This window comes from Argopecten irradians, chromosome 13 (genome assembly GCF_041381155.1).
Source record: "Argopecten irradians isolate NY chromosome 13, Ai_NY, whole genome shotgun sequence".
NCBI lineage: Eukaryota > Metazoa > Mollusca > Bivalvia > Pectinida > Pectinidae > Argopecten > Argopecten irradians.
In genome coordinates this window covers 2,386,869-2,408,462 of record NC_091146.1, presented here as the reverse complement: position 1 = coordinate 2,408,462, position 21,594 = coordinate 2,386,869, and the positions used below count along the sequence as shown (strand labels likewise).

The window sequence follows — 21,594 nt, the reverse complement described above, 5'->3', positions numbered from 1 at the left end:
TGTTTACAATAGAAATTATATCTATTATTATTGTATATTCTCAGTTACCTTAGTTTGCTGGACCACTGATGTTTACAATAGAAATTATATCTATTATTTACTTGTATATTCTCAGTTCCTTAGTTTGTCGACCACTGATGTTTACAATAGAAATTATATCTATTATTACTGTATATTCTCAGTTCCTTAGTTTGCTCGACCACTGATGTTTACAATAGAAATGGTATATCTATTATTACTGTATATTCTCAGTTCCTTAGTTTGTCGACCACTGCATGTTTACAATAGAAAATGCTATATCTATTATTACTTGTATATTCTCAGTTCCTTAGTTTGTCGACCACTGATGTTTACAACAATAGAAATTATATCTATTATTATTGTATATTCTCAGTTTCCTTAGTTTGCTCGACCACTGATGTTTACAATAGAAATTATATCTATTATTACTGTATATTCTCAGTTCCTTAGTTTGTCTGACCAACTGATGTTTACAATAGAAATTATATCTATTTATTACTGTATATTCTCAGTTCCTTAGTTTTGCTGACCACTGATGTTTACAATAGAAATTATATCTATTATTACTGTATATTCTCAGTTCCTTAGTTTGCTCGACCACTGATGTTTACAATAGAAAAATGGTATATCTATTATTATTGTATATCTCAGTTCCTATTGTTTGCTGACCACTGATGTTTACAATAGAAATATAATATCTATTTATTACCTGTATATTCTCAGTTCCTTAGTTTGTCGACCACTTGAAGTTTACAATAGAAATTATATATATATCTAGTTTCATTAGTTACTGTATATTCTCAGTTCCTTAGTTATGCTCAGTTCCTTCGTTGTGACCACTGTGTTTACAATTGAGACGATATATGTATTATTACTGTATATTCTCAGTTCCTTAGTTTGCTGACCAACTGATGTTTACCAATAGAATTATCATCTATTATTATTGTATATTCCTCAGTTCCTTAGTTTGTCGACCATGTTGTGCTTGGCATGTTTACAATAGAAATTATAATCTATTATTATTGTATATATTCTCAGTTTCCTTAGTTTGTCGACCACTGATGTTTACAATAGAAATTTATATCTATTATTATTGTATATTCTCATGTTCCTTAGTTTGTCGACCACTGATGTTTACAATAGAAATTATATCTATTATTATTGTATATTCTCAGTTCCTTAGTTTGTCGACCACTGATGTTTACAATAGAAATTATATCTATTATTATTGTATATTCTCAGTTCCTTAGTTTGTCGACCACTGATGTTTACAATAGAAATTATATCTATTATTACTGTATATTCTCAGTTCCTTAGTTTGCTGACCACCGATGTTTACAATAGAGACGATATGTGTTATTACTGTATATTCTTTGTCAGATTCTTATAATTAGTGATGTACGTCCAACACTTCTGTGTTGTCGTAGCTATGCGATTCCGTCTTTGCATGTTACAGAGTTAGCTCGCTCGCGGATAGGTACCTATTCTTACGTCAATTTTGTGTGCGCCAATCCACGTCGTTTCTCCAAAAAGTATGACGTTCACGCTCTCATACATATGACGTCACAATCAAAATTACCTTTTTTTAAACCTACCACACGGGCAGTTAACTCTGTAATATGATCAATTGCATAGTATATTTCGAATTTTCTTAATATTATTCTTCTCTCATACACAAAAAACGTATGTGCATGCTAAGGTCGTTGATATATATACCCCTGTATAGTAATGATATAGTGATGGCACCACAATATTGTCATAAATTTACACATAACATAAATAGGAGCAAATCAAAATAAATAAAATAAAAAACTTTAAAAGTGTAGTAGATCATCAAATTTTGATTGGATTCACAAAAATACCTGAACATCAATGATTGCTTATAGAATCGTTTTTACGATCATCGCATAACTACCTCCCTTGTCCATCAATGTTTGTCTTGCACCTATGTAACTGGAAGTAAGTCTGTAACAATTTCTTTTTGTGATCTTTTGTCAAAGAAGAAGGCGAATAGGTCTAGTTCCCCGGATCCGGATGCTACATCTCTAAATATATTACATCCCCCGATGTACTTTCAATACTGCCCCAGGTGGTGGTCGATTATAGTTATCCAGGGCCCCTGTGGCTTGCATGGCGGAAAGCAGTAGATATACCTCCGGGCAACTCATGGCCCGGGGACAGCAAATGAACGACAGCCAGGCCCACAGCAGCCATACCAGATAATCCGTGACCCACTTGTAACCATGGCAACAGTAAATGTTTTTTCACTTTTAAAATGAATTAAAATTTAGACATTAATGGATAAAGACATATAAATAGGAACCATACTATGTCGACATCAAAACATTTATAATTATAATAACTATGTTTTCGTAATAAATTTGATTTTACTTGCGTGTGGTAGATGATATGAGATATGTAAATATTGATGTCATCTCTGCGAGGCATGTTTACTGAAGGAGATTCCTTTAAAGTTAAAAATGAACGCTAGTGAAAACTGGGCCCGAGGAACACATACCCAACGGCAGATGCCATTCTGATTTACTTAAAAGTAAAGTCTTTATTTGCTATCCTAATCTAAACCGATAGTCATTGATAAGAGCGCCATGATTTACAGACCAGTGTGTGCAAATACGAGCGCCAATGTACAGAACAAGATAAGTGTGCAGATAGCAGCGCATCATGATAACAGTCCAGTGTGTGCAGATACGAGCGCCATGATACAGACCCAGTGAGTGCAGATAAGAGCGCCATGATACAGACCAGTGAGTGCAGATACGAGCGCCATGTAAACAGACCAGTGAGTGCAGATACGAGCGCCATGATACTGACCAGATGAGTGCAGATACGGTGCGCCATGATACAGACCAATGAGTGCAGATATGATGCGCACATGATACAGGACCCAGTGATGAGTGGCAGAATACGAGGCGCCTTGATACAGGACCAGAGGAGTGCAAGATACGAGCGCCTTGATACAGACCAGATGAGTGCAGATACGAGCGCCATGATACAGGAACATTAAGTGCAGATTAAGAGCGCCATGATTACAGAACAGTGTGTGATGAAGGATAAGAGCGCCATGATTACAGACTCAGATGAGTGCAAGATACGAGCGCTCCATGATACACACAGTCAGATACGAGCTGCAGGATACGAGCGCCATGATACAGACACCGATGATAGTTGCAGATTACCGGCGCCATGATAAAGACCAGATGACGTGCAGATTAGTGCGCCATGATACAGACCAGTGTGTGCAGATAAGAGGGCCGTGTTTACAGACAGTGAGTGCAGATAGAGCGCCTATGATACAGACCCCAGATGAGTTGCAAATAAGAGCGCAATGATTCAGACCATATGAGTTGCAAATACGGAGCACCATGATACAGACTCAGATGGAGTGCAGATACGAGCGCCATGATTCAAGACCAGATGAAGAAGTGCAGATACGTGCGCCATGATACAGACCTGTGAGTGCCAGTTTCGAGCGCCTTGATTACAGAACAGTGAGTGCCAGATTAAGAGCGCCCATGTTACTGACCAGTGAGTGAAGATGTGAGCGCAATGATAAGACCATGAAGTTGCAGTTACTGAGCGCCAAGATACCAGACCAGTGAGTGCAGATAAGACGGGCGACCATGATACAGACCAGTCGAGTGCAGAATACGCGCGCCATGATACGACCAGTGAGTGACAGATACAGTGCGCCTGATACAGACCAGATGAGTGAAGATCACGAGCGCCATGATACAGGACCACGTGCGGTGCAGTTACGGAGCGCCTCGATATCAGTACCACAGATGAGTGCAGATACGAAGCGTCCATGATACAGAAGTGAGTGGCAGATAAAGAGCGCCATGATTACAGACCAGTGAGAGCAGATAAGAAGCGCCATGATACCAGACCAGATGAGTGCAGATTACGAAGCGCCATGATACAGACCAGATGAGTGCAGATTACCGAGCACCATGGATACAGACCAGTGAGTGCAAAGATAAGAGCGCAATGTTTAAGACCAGGTGATGTGCTCAGATAAGGAAGAGCCATGTTATCAGACAGGATTGAGTGCAGTTTCTCAGTGCACATGAGACAGACCAGTGAGTGCAGATTAGTGCGCACATGATACAGACACACGTGAGTGCAGATACGAGCGCCATGATACAGACCAGTGAGTTGCAGGATACGGGCGCCATGATACTGACCAGTGTATGTGCAAGATAAAGAGCGACCATGGTACTGACCAGTGAGTGCAGATACGAGCGCAGTGATACAGTCCAGTGAGTGCCAGATTTACGAGCGCCATGTATTCAGACCAGTGAGTGCAGATAAGTCAGCGCCATGATACAGACCCAGATGAGTGCAGTTACGGGAGCCCTATGATACAGACCAGTGAGTGCAATTAAGTGCGCCTCATGATACAGTCCCACGTGAGTGCAGATATTGATACGAGCGCCACCAATGATACAGAACAGGGAGTGCCGAATAAGAGCGCCATGATACAGACCAGTGGTGTGCAGATACGAGCGCCATGATACAGAACAGTGCGTGCAGATAATGAGCGCCATGATACAGGCCAGTGAGTGTGCAGATTCGAGTATTAGCGCCCATGATACAGACCAGTGAGTGAAGTTGCCGAGCACCATGTACAAGACCAGGGTGTGCAGCTAAGTGCGCCTTGATTACAGCGCAGTGAGTGCAGATACGAGCGCCTTGATACAGACACTAGTGAGTGCTGATACGAGCGCCTTGATACAGACCAGACGATCTTCGTGATGTGCAGTATACGAGCGCCATGATTTACAGACGTGAGTGCAGATAGAGCGCATGATATAGGACCAGTGAGTGCAGAATAAGGAGCGCCATGATACAGACATCAGTGAGTGCAGATACGAGCGCCATGATACCGACAAGTGAGTTGCAGATACGAGGCGCCTTGAATACAAGACCACGTGAGTGCAGAATGACGAGACGCCATGAATCACAGGGACCAGTGAGATGCAGATAGTGAGCGCCATGATACAGACCAGTGAGTGCAGATACGCGCTTCCCATCACCTCCACCCCCTTACTCTAGTTCCTTAACCCCCTCTCTCCACATCACACCCTATACCCCTTCTATCCCTCATCTCTCCCTCCCCACCAATTCACACCCCTGACCCTACCCCCCTATCTCCTCTCACCGGAGCGCATGATACAGACCATTGAGGCAGATAAGTGCGCCATGATACAGACCAGTGAGTTGCAGATCGAGCGCTCATGATATTCAGAACCAGAGTGAGTGCAGGACCTACCTCGGTGCATCCTTTGCCCCTATGGCGTGCCCCGAATCAGGAGATAGGAATCCCACCCGAATACAGAGCCATTCGAGAGTTGTTGGCCCCTTACTCGTGCTTGAGTGTGTCTGACGGAGACTCCAGACAAACAGGCACCTACCACCACAAACGACACGAAGAATAACCTGCAAGGGAGGTAACCAGGAATCATTTCATTTTACATCATGTTTACTTAAACTCAATGTTTCAACGTAAACAATATCTAATTTATTTGTGGTAGAGCAGATAATCTATCTTACATGTGGGATGGTACAGTAAGACAAAGGTACTGATGAAGCCGGACGATCCTATTTCTTTCATACTACAAATATCAAAATGGGTGCAAATCACATATCATGTTTTTTATCAATCTTACCTGCCAACCATAAGTTTCCGACGCTCCCCCCCCCCCCCCCCCCCCCCCCCACCCGGTCCTGTACCCCACCCCCCCCCTTATCCTCGACCCCACAACAATAAGGAAATGTTTCGAGCCCCCACGTTCTTATCCGTGATGACCCATTGTGATACTATGGTGACGTAACTACTGCTGCCCCCTACCGTATCCTTGACAACCAACACCAGGGGGACCTGTAGTAGGCCAATGAAGGCACCTGTAGGAGGACAAATGGATGTTGTGTAATTTTATCTTGAATGTTTATCAAAACTTCAGTTATCACTTTGTATTCTCTTTACGTGTTATTTGTAATTACTAATTCATGATCTCAGTTCATTGGCCAATTTTCTGATAATGTAATAGTTCCGTCTTTGGATATTGCAGAGTTAGCTCCCTTGCGGATAGGTATCGATTGTTACGTCATTATTTTGTGAGCGCAATTCACGTCGTATTCTCTCCGAAAAAAGTATTGACGTTATTTATGCTCGCAAACTCATGACGTAACAAGCAATACCTACCCGCAAGTGCAGATAACTCTGTAACATGCAAATACAGAATACTTTCCGTCGAATCTGTCCATCAGCATTTGGTGTAACTCTGATAACTTAAAACGTACATCAGTAGGCAATGAAGAATTTTTAATGGAGTTACTTCCCTTTCTATAAAAAATATGAGAAATTCCATTCTCAATTGAATATGATGATGTACATGGTCTCTATGACCTTTTTGCACTGGAAATCGATATGATTGATATTCTGCTTGCTGGCAACTCTAATAATTGAGCACTTAAAAAAACATCCGTCATACAAATGTATATCGCATAATGACATAAACATCAACTCATTCATCCCTGATTAACACATTTAAGATCATCTAAAATCATAGAATGGACCGGTCCATTATAACATTTCAGGGGAGTTAATACTAAATTAGAAAATCTGTCGTCTCTAAGCTTTACATAAATGATAAACAAACATACTTATATACATTATCAAACCATACATGATATAATAGTGGTCTATTGGTTTACTCCGTTTCTGTGTCCTATTAATACAACATATCATTAAATACGCATCCATTCGAATTTTAGGACTATGTGTATTAAGATCGAACAATGACGAGAAATCGTTCAGGCATTAGCTTTTCTAACAATGTATAAAATTGACATTTGTCTACAAGACCATTGTTATACGGCAGCTGAGTCATAACGAGGCTTTTACTGCTATTAATTTGTTATCACAGGGCTTTAACATAAATCATCATTAAATAATGATTAAGCTGAGACAAAACATTCCGCCGATGTGCCAAAATATAAATGAATATAGTGTATAAAATGTATGATACATAAGTATACAAATAAGGTGTATACGTCATACCTGATACATATAGTATACAAATAAATTGTATTAGTCGTACCTGATACATATAGTATACAAATAAAGTGTTTAAGTCATACCTGATACAGTACGGTGGCCATCCCACGGCTGTCACCACATTAGCACTGGCTGGGTTTTCTCGCTATAATCCAAACCACAACACAGATTATAATTAAACGTGTACGAAAATTTAACGTGTACATATTTATCTTTAGTACTGTAAATCGACTTATAGTTTTTGCGTGTGATGCTTTCTCGTGGATTTCACGGGATATAACAAAATCGCGAAAACAATTCGCCGCGAAACTTTTTAATATAGAGGGCCCAGTTTCACGAACATTTCTTAACTTAAAGGAATTTCCTAACTTAAAATTATCGCGTAGGAAACCATTACAGAATTTAAGATTTGATTCCTTAACTTTTGTAATGCTTGTCTATGGGAATTCCTTAAGGATGTATTCTTCTCTGAGGTTTCAGTCCCGTTGAAGTCTCGTTTCAATCATAGACCAAAGAAGTTATGAGATTTTCAAATATAATTTATCAGTTTATGTAGCAAGTTGCCAGATGCAAATTTTGTTCAAAAATTACATTTCTATTTTTAGTAGATTATTTTATACGGGGATTTTAAAAGAAAATGGCCCATTTGGCGGCCATTTTGAAATTGTGTCTCTTTTTTCGCTTCAAGTAGAGCCACAGTTTTACCATTTTTTCCTGAAATTGTTTTTACTTAAATCATCACTGCGCCATCATTTTTAGCTGTATTTAACTAATTTTTGCTGCAAATCGTTACTTAGCTTAGTAGTAATTAAAATATTTAGCATTAATATGTGAAATGATACACTTTTGTGACTTTCTTTTTACATTTAATGATAATTTTGGCACTTTTATTTTTTTTTCTCTAAAATACTGAAAAATAACAAAAATTCAAATAGGGCAAAAAAGTAAGCACACGGACCCCCAATTTTCTTCCTGATTTAGAAAGAACAACCGTTTCCCTATTGATATGCAAAATAATAACAAAAGTTTAATACCAGAACTTTTTCTGTAAAGGGTTAAATTTGGCAAAAATGGCTGCAAATGGTGCATTTTTTAGCTCAAAATTAAGGGGTAGGGGTAGCATATGTTGTTATTCTGAGAAAAAATATTAGTCTATTTGATCAAAACTGATATATTTTTTAAAGAAGACTACTAGAAAATGAATTCTACAAACATTCATACATATCAAACACCCCCATTAGGAAATTATGGCTTTAATCTCTATCTTATATGGTCAAAACGGCAAAATTTCCCATAAAATCCAATATTTTGTCAACTAGGTATCTTTGAGTGACAATAGCTCAATAACGAGCACACGAACATATGTTTTTTCTTCCATTTTCTTTTATGGTATAAACTCCTTTTTCCAAAAATCTATATGAGAAAAAAAGTTTAATACAAGAAAATTTTGACTTCTCAGAGGTGTACATCCTTAAAGTTATGGAATGTTCGTGACACTGGCCCCAAGTAAGTTAGAACTGTAAAAGTAGCTAGTTGGTGAAATTAAATCTCTGCGAAAAAGTCTTTAAGCATAAAGACACGGTAAAATGAGTAATTAATCTTCTTTGTTATAACAGGTTATTATTAATAAGGACTATTTTCATTATCGAAGAGAACTTTCATGAATCGTCTTTCTCTTCATCATCCATTCCACATACAAGTTTTCGTTATATTGATACTTTGTATATTGTCCTATTCTCGTATTTTAAAGACGATGATGGAACAGATAAAACAATAACATAGTAAGATTAACGAATTAAATGCTTCTCACCAATGAAAATCATGTTTATTTAATTTCTTTTCGTTTTGACCAATCAGAATCCATGTTACACTTACCCCCATAGAAACGAGGTCTTTGTTCCAGGACCAGAAATACTCGATCAGGGCCACGATCACTAACAGTAATATAGCCATGGGTAGGGCCAGCAGTATGAAGGGTTTGTCTAGTGACGTGTGTACGCTAAAATCATACAATTATAAATATTTATATATGTAGGTATATTTCCATCTAAACACACATTCAAAGCTGACAATGCAATTTAAAAAGTATACATTTGGGATAAAAAAAATAATAAAGGTTTTGTTTCAATATTTTTTTTCCAATTCGTTTCTGAGACAACCCCTTGCGTTTCTAAGGACAGGCAGTCGCCATTTAGTTTTAACTCTGCTCGGATACACCACCGGGTACCGACCCCTATATATGCTCATAATGAGGCTTGAAAAGGCCCTTTTGGTGTCCTTTCCATGCCAATTAAAAAACTCGTTGTTTGAATCCGGCGAGTGCAGGTAGCGACAATTGTTGGCAGGTTGGTAATCTGTGACAATAGAAAAAACAAAACATAACTTCCTGAAACAATCATTCTTGTAAACTAAAACTAATTTATTTATTAGCTTATTAGACAAATGACTCCCTTGTTGTTTCAATTGTTCTCACATTTTTTTGGAATACTTATAAATTGTGTGTACTATCTATATCCAAGCAGCAAAATGTGCACATACTTTGGGGATTTCCACCATAACCAGGTGATGCTGTAGTTTTGTTATCAATAACCTTCTTATCAAGTGCCTGGAGGGAGACTAGTGGTCAGTGTTTAGAATATGGACGGAAAAGAAATAAGGGGTGTGGGATTTTAGTTTCATGTTACAGAGGAATGTTGTGAAGGGAGTGTAATCTATTCTATACATCACAACCATTTCAGCATTGGATTATGTATTCAAAATTGTAAACTTGTATATAATTATATAACTCTTCACTTGTTAAGTTGCTTATCTAAAGTAGGCTTGATCGTATGCAGCCTGCTTATAGCAACATTAATTATAATTCAAAAGGAATTTTCTGTACTGATATATAATTTGAAATTTGCTCTAATGCTGTTAAAAGGTACTTCTTTATTAGAACTTTCAAACTCTATATCATATCAGACAAATAACTTATACTACTTATGAAATAATGTTATTATGTCTGTCGATGTTATTCAACTTAATCTTTCCTCACCATCTACGGTGTATACGTACACTGACCATGTGGTAATGTTTACATGCAGCAGCAGAGGCTGGCCACTATAACCACCCCAATGTTTAAGTAGGACGTTCCCAGCCTTTCAAAAATAATATATTCCGTTGTTGCATGTACATAATGCGCATGTTTTATAACATGTTAATTATCTACATCTACATGTACCACTTTCAACCTGATCACAAATTTTGTGAAATATGTTTTTGGCATGTGTAATAGTACTGATAAATTGGCAAAGGTTTAGCTTTAGTTTGAACATGGAAATGGAACTATAAACATACACCAAACAATCTGTACATCACCACAACGTTAAAACAGATATAATATCATTATTACTGATCATTAACTAGTATATTATAACAAAAGTAACTCTACTTACAATTTTGATGTGGTCTTGAAGTAATTCTTCCTATATGTCAGCAAAACTCAATATGAATTCATGTGTGCTGGTCAGCTCCTGGTCAACTAGCTATAGAGTGTGGTCCAGATACAAATAGATGGGGTTGGTCTTGGCGGGAATAGTCACGTGACTCATAGCAGATGTGGATAATTGATAGTGTCCGCCAGCGGAAATTATCCGTGTACACGTAATGGTATAAGTATGACCAGAAGACCGAGTCAAAGATGCAAACATTAAATTCAAGTAATGAATCTCGCAGATACACACTGAGGATTAAGACAAAAAATAAAATAGGCCTAGGAAATAAAGAAAAAAAGTGTTTTTTTTTTTAATTACATCAACTCACGGTCATTAGAGAAATTTCTAGCAACTGTGTGTAGTACATAACATTGTTTCATTATTTTATTGAAAGTTTTTTTTTCTGTCACACGTCGCATTGGCCCAATGAAACTGTATTGGGAATCGGCCAATTTGCCAATAATGGGCCAACATTTTACCAATGTAAGCAGGCCAACCATTGGGGCGTACAACATCGGACCAATAATGGGCCAACTTTATCATCCCAACCGTTGGTCGTACTTTATCGGGCCAACATTATATTGGGCCATTGATAGTTCACCGACTGCCAGCGGTCACCCGACCGTACGACCATTACCCAACATCGGGCCAACATTGGCATGTTATCTGGGCATACATTCTTTCTAATTGTGGGATCCATTTTGATTAAAATGTAAACAAACTCGGAAATTCTAACAGCAGATAACATTGTCAAACTAAAAATAAACACTGCACCACCTGAAAAAGTTTCATTGAAGTAATATTGTCTGCTAGATCCGAAAATAAGTCAAATACGAGCTAAAACACTTCAATATGCATTAGATATTACACGCACATGTACACGTGTGTACCTTCGGTAGTTTATTTATGGAAGCGTCACTTGTTCGGGTCAGGTGACCACGTGCACGTGGCCAGTCGAGTACATCGGGTACGATAGTATACGTGGAGATTTGTGGACGGATTATCATTGGGATTTCTATTCATTTGTGTGGAAAGTTCAATTTGTGAAACACCTAAATGACAGCTTAGAGGAGTTGACATGTTTGCATTCTAAAATAAGTTCTGCACATATTACAGGTAAGCGGTTTGTTTATGTATTAGAAGTTAATACACTGTGGACAAGAGCTAGGTCTATATGTACATGACTGAGCGCACGTATGTTGATTCACGCGCTTTATCCAAGCAGAGTTCAAAACAAAATGGCGTCTCCCCGTCCTTAGAAACGCAAGGGAATGTCTCAGAAACGAATTTGGAAAAAAAATCTTTTTTTTTTTAAATCACAAATGTATATCTTTAACTTGCATTGTCAGCTTTAAGGTATAAACAGTAAGAACTCTACTGTCACTAAGTTCTGTGACTTATGTTAACAAGGCTTTATAATGTCTGTCTGTCCATTGGAATGGATTACTGAAAAATTAGCATGTCATCATGTAGCTGCTGGTCTACTATATATATTATATGATTGGTAGTGCTAGCACCCTATTTCTATAACATAGTTACATACTGTGACCACGTGTAGGCTTTCTTTGGCTTGGTCAGTCTGGAAATGAATGGGTCGAGTAGTCCATATACCAAAGCTCCTAGGAGGACCCCGAGCAAACTGAAAACTAAATAAAGGGGTACAGCATTAATGTTAAAGTAGATTGTAGCAACATACAGGACTCAGATCGCACTAAATACCGGAACATATGATTAGATAGATAGATATCTTTATTTCCTCCATGTGTATGAAGATTACAAAAATAATTCATAGTAATGAGTTCAAGAGTGATGCAAGTTTGCGAGAAAATTATGTAAACTAAACATATAAATTATCATGAGAGCCCGTCTGTGAAGTGAAAATGTATTGTTTATTACATAATATTGAATAAAATATTTTTGAAAAAAAAAAAAACGGGAAAAGAGAGGTACAGCATTAATGTTGACATATATATAATAGCGATGTGTCTATATCAAACAACTATAGAACGTACGAGCTCTCACAGGAGGTGTCTATATCAAACAACTATAGAACGTACGAGCTCTCACAGGAGGTGTCTATATCAAACAACTATAGAACGTACGAGCTCTCACAGGAGGTGTCTATATCAAACGACTATAGAACGTACGAGCTCTCACAGGAGGTGTCTATATCAAACAACTATAGAACGTACGAGCTCTCAAAGGAGGTGTCTATATCAAACAACTATAGAACGTACGAGCTCTCACAGGAGGTGTCTATATCAAACGACTATAGAACGTACGAGCTCTCACAGGAGGTGTCTATATCAAACAACTATAGAACGTACGAGCTCTCACAGGAGGTGTCTATATCAAACAACTATAGAACGTACGAGCTCTCACAGGAGGTGTCTATATCAAACAACTATAGAACGTACGAGCTCTCACAGGAGGTTTCTATATCAAACAACTATAGAACGTACGAGCTCTCACAGGAGGTGTCTATATCAAACAACTATAGAACGTACGAGCTCTCACAGGAGGTGTCTATATCAAACGACTATAGAACGTACGAGCTCTCACAGGAGGTGTCTATATCAAACAACTATAGAACGTACGAGCTCTCACAGGAGGTGTCTATATCAAACAACTATAGAACGTACGAGCTCTCACAGGAGGTGTCTATATCAAACGACTATAGAACGTACGAGCTCTCAAAGGAGGTGTCTATATCAAACAACTATAGAACGTACGAGCTCTCACAGGAGGTGTCTATATCAAACAACTATAGAACGTACGAGCTCTCACAGGAGGTGTCTATATCAAACAACTATAGAACGTACGAGCTCTCACAGGAGGTGTCTATATCAAACAACTATAGAACGTACGAGCTCTCACATGAGGTGTCTATATCAAACAACTATAGAACGTACGAGCTCTCACAGGAGGTGTCTATATCAAACAACTATAGAACGTACGAGCTCTCACAGGAGGTGTCTATATCAAACGACTATAGAACGTACGAGCTCTCAAAGAGGCGTCTATATCAAACAACTATAGAACGTACGAGCTCTCACATGAGGTGTCTATATCAAACGACTATAGAACGTACGATAGGGTGTCTATATCAAACACTAGAACTACGAGCTCTCACAGGAGGTGTCTATATCAAACAACTATAGAACGTACGAGCTCTCACAGGAGGTGTCTATATCAAACAACTATAGAACGTACGAGCTCTCACAGGAGGTGTCTATATCAAACGACTATAGAACGAACGAGCTCTCAAAGGAGGCGTCTATATCAAACGACTATAGAACGTACGAGCTCTCACAGGAGGTGTCTATATCAAACAACTATAGAACGTACGAGCTCTCACAGGAGGTGTCTATATCAAACGACTATAGAACGTACGAGCTCTCACAGGAGGTGTCTATATCAAACAACTATAGAACGTACGAGCTCTCAAAGGAGGTGTCTATATCAAACAACTATAGAACGAACGAGCTCTCACAGGAGGTGTCTATATCAAACGACTATAGAACGTACGAGCTCTCACAGGAGGTGTCTATATCAAACAACTATAGAACGTATGAGCTCTCAAAGGAGGTGTCTATATCAAACAACTATAGAACGTACGAGCTCTCACAGGAGGTGTCTATATCAAACAACTATAGAACGTACGAGCTCTCAAAGGAGGCGTCTATATCAAACAACTATAGAACGTACGAGCTCTCAAAGGAGGCGTCTATATCAAACGACTATAGAACGTACGAGCTCTCACAGGAGGTTTCTATATCAAACAACTATAGAACGAACGAGCTCTCACAGGAGGTGTCTATATCAAACAACTATAGAACGAACGAGCTCTCAAAGGAGGCGTCTATATCAAACAACTATAGAACGTACGAGCTCTCACAGGAGGTGTCTATATCAAACAACTATAGAACGTACGAGCTCTCACAGGAGGTGTCTATATCAAACAACTATAGAACGTACGAGCTCTCAAAGGAGGTGTCTATATCAAACAACTATAGAACGTACGAGCTCTCACAGGAGGTGTCTATATCAAAACGACTATAGAACATACGAGCTGTCACAGGACGTACAGCTGTCAGCAGGAGGTGTCTATATCAAACAACTATAGAACGTACGAGCTCTCACAGGAGGTGTCTATATCAAACAACTATAGAACGTACGAGCTCTCACAGGAGGTGTCTATATCAAACAACTATAGAACGTACGAGCTCTCACAGGAGGTGTCTATATCAAACAACTATAGAACGTACGAGCTCTCACAGGAGGTGTCTATATCAAACGACTATAGAACGTACGAGCTCTCAAAGGAGGTGTCTATATCAAACAACTATAGAACGTACGAGCTCTCACAGGAGGTGTCTATATCAAACGACTATAGAACGTACGAGCTCTCACAGGAGGTGTCTATATCAAACAACTATAGAACGTACGAGCTCTCACAGGAGGTGTCTATATCAAACAACTATAGAACATACGAGCTCTCACAGGAGGTCTCTGTGACAAACGATTATAGAACGTACGAGCTCTCACAGGAGGTGTCTATATCAAACAACTATAGAACGTACGAGCTCTCACAGGAGGTGTCTATATCAAACGACTATAGAACGTACGAGCTCTCACAGGAGGTTTCTGTGACAAACGATTATAGAACGTACGAGCTCTCACAGGAGATGTTTATCAAAAGACAACATAACTTACTTGCATTGGGTACCCAAGCTCCGATCTGTGATAACACCATTGCAGGACACTGAAAAAAGAAACCATTTAAATCTGAAGATATACAATTGTTTTGGTGAAAAATTATTTAAGGATTAACTTGAATAGATTTTTTATGTTATGGAGATATAACACAAAAATCTGAGTGTACTCTAAATAAACCGCGAAGCGGTTTATGATGAGAGTACACTCAGATTTTTGTGTTATATCTCCATAACATAAAAAATCTATTCAAATTAATCCTTATAATTCAAATTACTAAAGATAATCTCTTCAATATTCAAATTTCATTTCGGGACTCTTTTGTCTATGAAATCATTACGCCGTCATCTCAGCCAATCAGAAGCAATGTTACAAACGGCGACGCCATTTTTTCCTCTATGGGCTGATAAAGTAAATTTTTAAGCCAATGAAAATGCTCGTAACAAGCAAAATTGAATTATATATATATATGATATTTTTGTCATTTGTCCGTTTGAACCGTTCACTCAAAAACAATAAACTCACATGCGAAAACCTTTTCTCGCTTCATTCCATTTGCTTACGAACCGTTGCGAGTAAAACCCGAAATTAGCAAAAAAGATGATCGATTGAATGACGAACAAAATTTTTGCACGGTGGTGTGAATGATTATGTAATTCTATTATTGTCTTCACGTAAATAACAACAGTTTTCCACGCGTTAAAATCAATTTTAACTTTGATCGTTATGTTTTTATTTATTATCAGCAAATATTCGTCCCCTTTTCTCACGTATTTCATGTTCATGTTCTGGTATCTAACACTACAGTTTATACTTACAGATCCGCCATGGTCATGCCGACACCCGGATAAAGGGCCCCAAAACAACTAGTGAGGATGTCATGTTCTGGTATCTAACACTACAGTACCCCAGTTTATACTTACAGATCCCGCCATGGTCATGCCGATACCCAGGATAAAGGGCCCAAACAACTAGTGTGAGGATGTCATGTTCTGGTATCTAACACTACAGTGTTATACTTACAGATCCCGCCATGGTCATGCCGATACCCAGGATAAAGGGCCCCAAACAACTAGTGAGGATGTCATGTTCTGGTATCTAACACTACAGTGTTATACTTACAGATCCCGCCATGGTCATGCCGATACCCAGGATAAAGGGCCCCAAACAACTAGTGAGGATGTCATGTTCTGGTATCTAACACTATACTCCAGTGTTATACTTACAGATCCCGCCATGGTCATGCCGACACCCAGGATAAAGGGCCCCAAACAACTAGTGAGGATGTCATGTTCTGGTATCTAACACTATACCCCAGTGTTATACTTACAGATCCCGCCATGGTCATGCCGACACCCAGGATAAAGGGCCCCAAACAACTAGTGAGGATGTCATGTTCTGGTATCTAACACTACAGTGTTATACTTACAGATCCCGCCATGGTCATGCCGACACCCAGGATAAAGGGCCCCAAACAACTAGTGAGGATGTCATGTTCTGGTATCTAACACTACAGTGTTATACTTACAGATCCCGCCATGGTCATGCCGATACCCAGGATAAAGGGCCCCAAACAACTAGTGAGGATGTCATGTTCTGGTATCTAACACTACAGTATTATACTTACAGATCCCGCCATGGTCATGCCGATACCCAGGATAAAGGGCCCCAAACAACTAGTGAGGATGTCATGTTCTGGTATCTAACACTACAGTGTTATACTTACAGATCCCGCCATGGTCATGCCGATACCCAGGATAAAGGGCCCCAAACAACTAGTGAGGATGTCATGTTCTGGTATCTAACACTATACCCCAGTGTTATACTTACAGATCCCGCCATGGTCATGCCGATACCCAGGATAAAGGGCCCCAAACAACTAGTGAGGATGTCATGTTCTGGTATCTAACACTATACCCCAGTGTTATACTTACAGATCCCGCCATGGTCATGCCGACACCCAGGATAAAGGGCCCCAAACAACTAGTGAGGATGTCATGTTCTGGTATCTAACACTACAGTGTTATACTTACAGATCCCGCCATGGTCATGCCGACACCCAGGATAAAGGGCCCCAAACAACTAGTGAGGATGTCATGTTCTGGTATCTAACACTACAGTGTTATACTTACAGATCCCGCCATGGTCATGCCGATACCCAGGATAAAGGACCCCAAACAACTAGTGAGGATGTCATGTTCTGGTATCTAACACTATACCCCAGTGTTATACTTACAGATCCCGCCATGGTCATGCCGACACCCAGGATAAAGGGCCCCAAACAACTAGTGAGGATGTCATGTTCTGGTATCTAACACTATACCCAGTGTTATACTTACAGATCCCGCCATGGTCATGCCGACACCCAGGATAAAGGACCCCAAACAACTAGTGAGGATGTCATGTTCTGGTATCTAACACTACAGTGTTATACTTACAGATCCCGCCATGGTCATGCCGACACCCAGGATAAAGGGCCCCAAACAACTAGTGAGGATGTCATGTTCTGGTATCTAACACTATACTCCAGTGTTATACTTACAGATCCCGCCATGGTCATGCCGACACCCAGGATAAAGGACCCCAAACAACTAGTGAGGATGTCATGTTCTGGTATCTATACACTCCAGTGTTATACTTACAGATCCCGCCATGGTCATGCCGATACCCAGGATAAAGGGCCCCAAACAACTAGTGAGGATGTCATGTTCTGGTATCTAACACTACAGTATTATACTTACAGATCCCGCCATGGTCATGCCGATACCCAGGATAAAGGACCCCAAACAACTAGTGAGGATGTCATGTTCTGGTATCTAACACTATACCCCGGTGTTATACTTACAGATTCCGCCATGGTCATGCCGATACCCAGGATAAAGGGCCCCAAACAACTAGTGAGGATGTCATGTTCTGGTATCTAACACTACAGTGTTATACTTACAGATCCCGCAATGGTCATGCCGATACCCAGGATAAAGGGCCCCAAACAACTAGTGAGGATGTCATGTTCTGGTATCTAACACTATACTCCAGTGTTATACTTACAGATCCCGCCATGGTCATGCCGATACCCAGGATAAAGGGCCCCAAACAACTAGTGAGGATGTCATGTTCTGGTATCTAACACTATACTCCAGTGTTATACTTACAGATCCCGCCATGGTCATGCCGATACCCAGGATAAAGGGCCCCAAACAACTAGTGAGGATGTCATGTTCTGGTATCTAACACTACAGTGTTATACTTACAGATCCCGCCATGGTCATGCCGATACCCAGGATAAAGGGCCCCAAACAACTAGTGAGGATGTCATGTTCTGGTATCTAACACTACAACCCAGTGTTATACTTACAGATCCCGCCATGGTCATGCCGATACCCAGGATAAAGGGCCCCAAACAACTAGTGAGGATGTCATGTTCTGGTATCTAACACTATACCCAGTGTTATACTTACAGATCCCGCCATGGTCATGCCGATACCCAGGATAAAGGACCCCAAACAACTAGTGAGGATGTCATGTTCTGGTATCTAACACTACCAGTGTTATACTTACAGATCCCGCCATGGTCATGCCGATACCCAGGATAAAGGGCCCCAAACAACTAGTGAGGATGTCATGTTCTGGTATCTAACACTACAGTGTTATACTTACAGATCCCGCCATGGTCATGCCGATACCCAGGATAAAGGACCCCAAACAACTAGTGAGGATGTCATGTTCTGGTATCTAACACTATACCCCAGTGTTATACTTACAGATCCCGCCATGGTCATGCCGATACCCAGGATAAAGGACCCCAAACAACTAGTGAGGATGTCATGTTCTGGTATCTAACACTATACCCCAGTGTTATACTTACAGATCCCGCAATGGTCATGCCGACACCCAGGATAAAGGACCCCAAACAACTAGTGAGGATGTCATGTTCTGGTATCTAACACTATACTCCAGTGTTATACTTACAGATCCCGCCATGGTCATGCCGATACCCAGGATAAAGGACCCCAAACAACTAGTGAGGATGTCATGTTCTGGTATCTAACACTACAGTGTTATACTTACAGATCCCGCCATGGTCATGCCGATACCCAGGATAAAGGACCCCAAAAAACTAGTGAGGATGTCATGTTCTGGTATCTAACACTATACTCCAGTGTTATACTTACAGATCCCGCCATGGTCATGCCGATACCCAGGATAAAGGACCCCAAACAACTAGTGAGGATGTCATGTTCTGGTATCTAACACTATACTCCAGTGTTATACTTACAGATCCCGCCATGGTCATGCCGATACCCAGGATAAAGGACCCCAAACAACTAGTGAGGATGTCATGTTCTGGTATCTAACACACTATACCCCAGTGTTATACTTACAGATCCCGCCATGGTCATGCCGATACCCAGGATAAAGGGCCCCAAACAACTAGTGAGGATGTCATGTTCTGGTATCTAACACTATACCCCAGTGTTATACTTACAGATCCCGCCATGATCATGCCGATACCCAGGATAAAGGACCCCAAACAACTAGTGAGGATGTCATGTTCTGGTATCTAACACTACAGTGTTATACTTACAGATCCCGCCATGGTCATGCCGATACCCAGGATAAAGGGCCCCAAACAACTAGTGAGGATGTCATGTTCTGGTATCTAACACTATACCCCAGTGTTATACTTACAGATCCCGCCATGGTCATGCCGATACCCAGGATAAAGGACCCCAAACAACTAGTGAGGATGTCATGTTCTGGTATCTAACACTACAGTGTTATACTTACAGATCCCGCCATGGTCATGCCGATACCCAGGATAAAGGGCCCCAAACAACTAGTGAGGATGTCATGTTCTGGTATCTAACACTATACCCCAGTGTTATACTTACAGATCCCGCCATGGTCATGCCGATACCCAGGATAAAGGACCCCAAACAACTAGTGAGGATGTCATGTTCTGGTATCTAACACTACAGTGTTATACTTACAGATCCCGCCATGGTCATGCCGATACCCAGGATAAAGGACCCCAAACAACTAGTGAGGATGTCATGTTCTGGTATCTAACACTACAGTGTTATACTTACAGATCCCGCCATGGTCATGCCGATACCCAGGATAAAGGACCCCAAACAACTAGTGAGGATGTCATGTTCTGGTATCTAACACTCCAGTGTTATACTTACAGATCCCGCCATGGTCATGCCGACACCCAGGATAAAGGGGCCCCAAAACAACTAGTGAGGATGTCATGTTCTGGTATCTAACACTACAGTGTTATACTTACAGATCCCGCCATGGTCATGCCGATACCCAGGATAAAGGGCCCCAAACAACTAGTGAGGATGTCATGTTCTGGTATCTAACACTATACCCCAGTGTTATACTTACAGATCCCGCCATGGTCATGCCGATACCCAGGATAAAGGGCCCCAAACAACTAGTGAGGATGTCATGTTCTGGTATCTAACACTATACCCCAGTGTTATACTTACAGATCCCGCCATGGTCATGCCGATACCCAGGATAAAGGACCCCAAACAACTAGTGAGGATGTCATGTTCTGGTATCTAACACTACAGTGTTATACTTACAGATCCCGCCATGGTCATGCCGATACCCAGGATAAAGGACCCCAAACAACTAGTGAGGATGTCATGTTCTGGTATCTAACACTATACCCCAGTGTTATACTTACAGATCCCGCCATGGTCATGCCGATACCCAGGATAAAGGGCCCCAAACAACTAGTGAGGATGTCATGTTCTGGTATCTAACACTACAGTGTTATACTTACAGATCCCGCCATGGTCATGCCGATACCCAGGATAAAGGACCCCAAACAACTAGTGAGGATGTCATGTTCTGGTATCTAACACTATACCCCAGTGTTATACTTACAGATCCCGCCATGGTCATGCCGATACCCAGGATAAAGGACCCCAAACAACTAGTGAGGATGTCATGTTCTGGTATCTAACACTACAGTGTTATACTTACAGATCCCGCCATGGTCATGCCGATACCCAGGATAAAGGACCCCAAACAACTAGTGAGGATGTCATGTTCTGGTATCTAACACTATACCCCAGTGTTATACTTACAGATCCCGCCATGGTCATGCCGATACCCAGGATAAAGGACCCCAAACAACTAGTGAGGATGTCATGTTCTGGTATCTAACACTATACCCCAGTGTTATACTTACAGATCCCGCCATGGTCATGCCGATACCCAGGATAAAGGACCCCAAACAACTAGTGAGGATGTCATGTTCTGGTATCTAACACTACCAGTGTT

General features: G+C 40.4%; 1 protein-coding gene across 1 annotated transcript; it reads right to left on the bottom strand.

Moving 5' to 3' along the window:
* Positions 1-5,788: 5,788 nt before the first annotated feature.
* LOC138306586 (uncharacterized) lies at positions 5,789-16,369 on the bottom strand. The gene is made up of 7 exons (XM_069247024.1): positions 16,315-16,369; positions 15,292-15,340; positions 12,119-12,221; positions 8,978-9,101; positions 7,186-7,247; positions 6,381-6,388; positions 5,789-5,946 (listed from the first exon to the last, which is right to left on the bottom strand). The coding sequence occupies exons 1-7, from the start codon at positions 16,330-16,332 to the stop codon at positions 5,789-5,791; spliced, it is 522 nt and encodes a 173-aa protein (XP_069103125.1). The 5' UTR covers positions 16,333-16,369.
* Positions 16,370-21,594: the final 5,225 nt, after the last annotated feature.

Excerpts from the sequence above, each read along its gene's own strand:
- LOC138306586 (XM_069247024.1), bottom strand. Across the intron at positions 12,222-15,291 it reads AGCTTGGGTACCCAATGCAA|TTTTCAGTTTGCTCGGGGTC; the intron begins GTAAGTTATGTT and ends CCCTTTATTTAG. Across the intron at positions 9,102-12,118 it reads AAAGCCTACACGTGGTCACA|CGTACACACGTCACTAGACA; the intron begins GTATGTAACTAT and ends GTATGATTTTAG.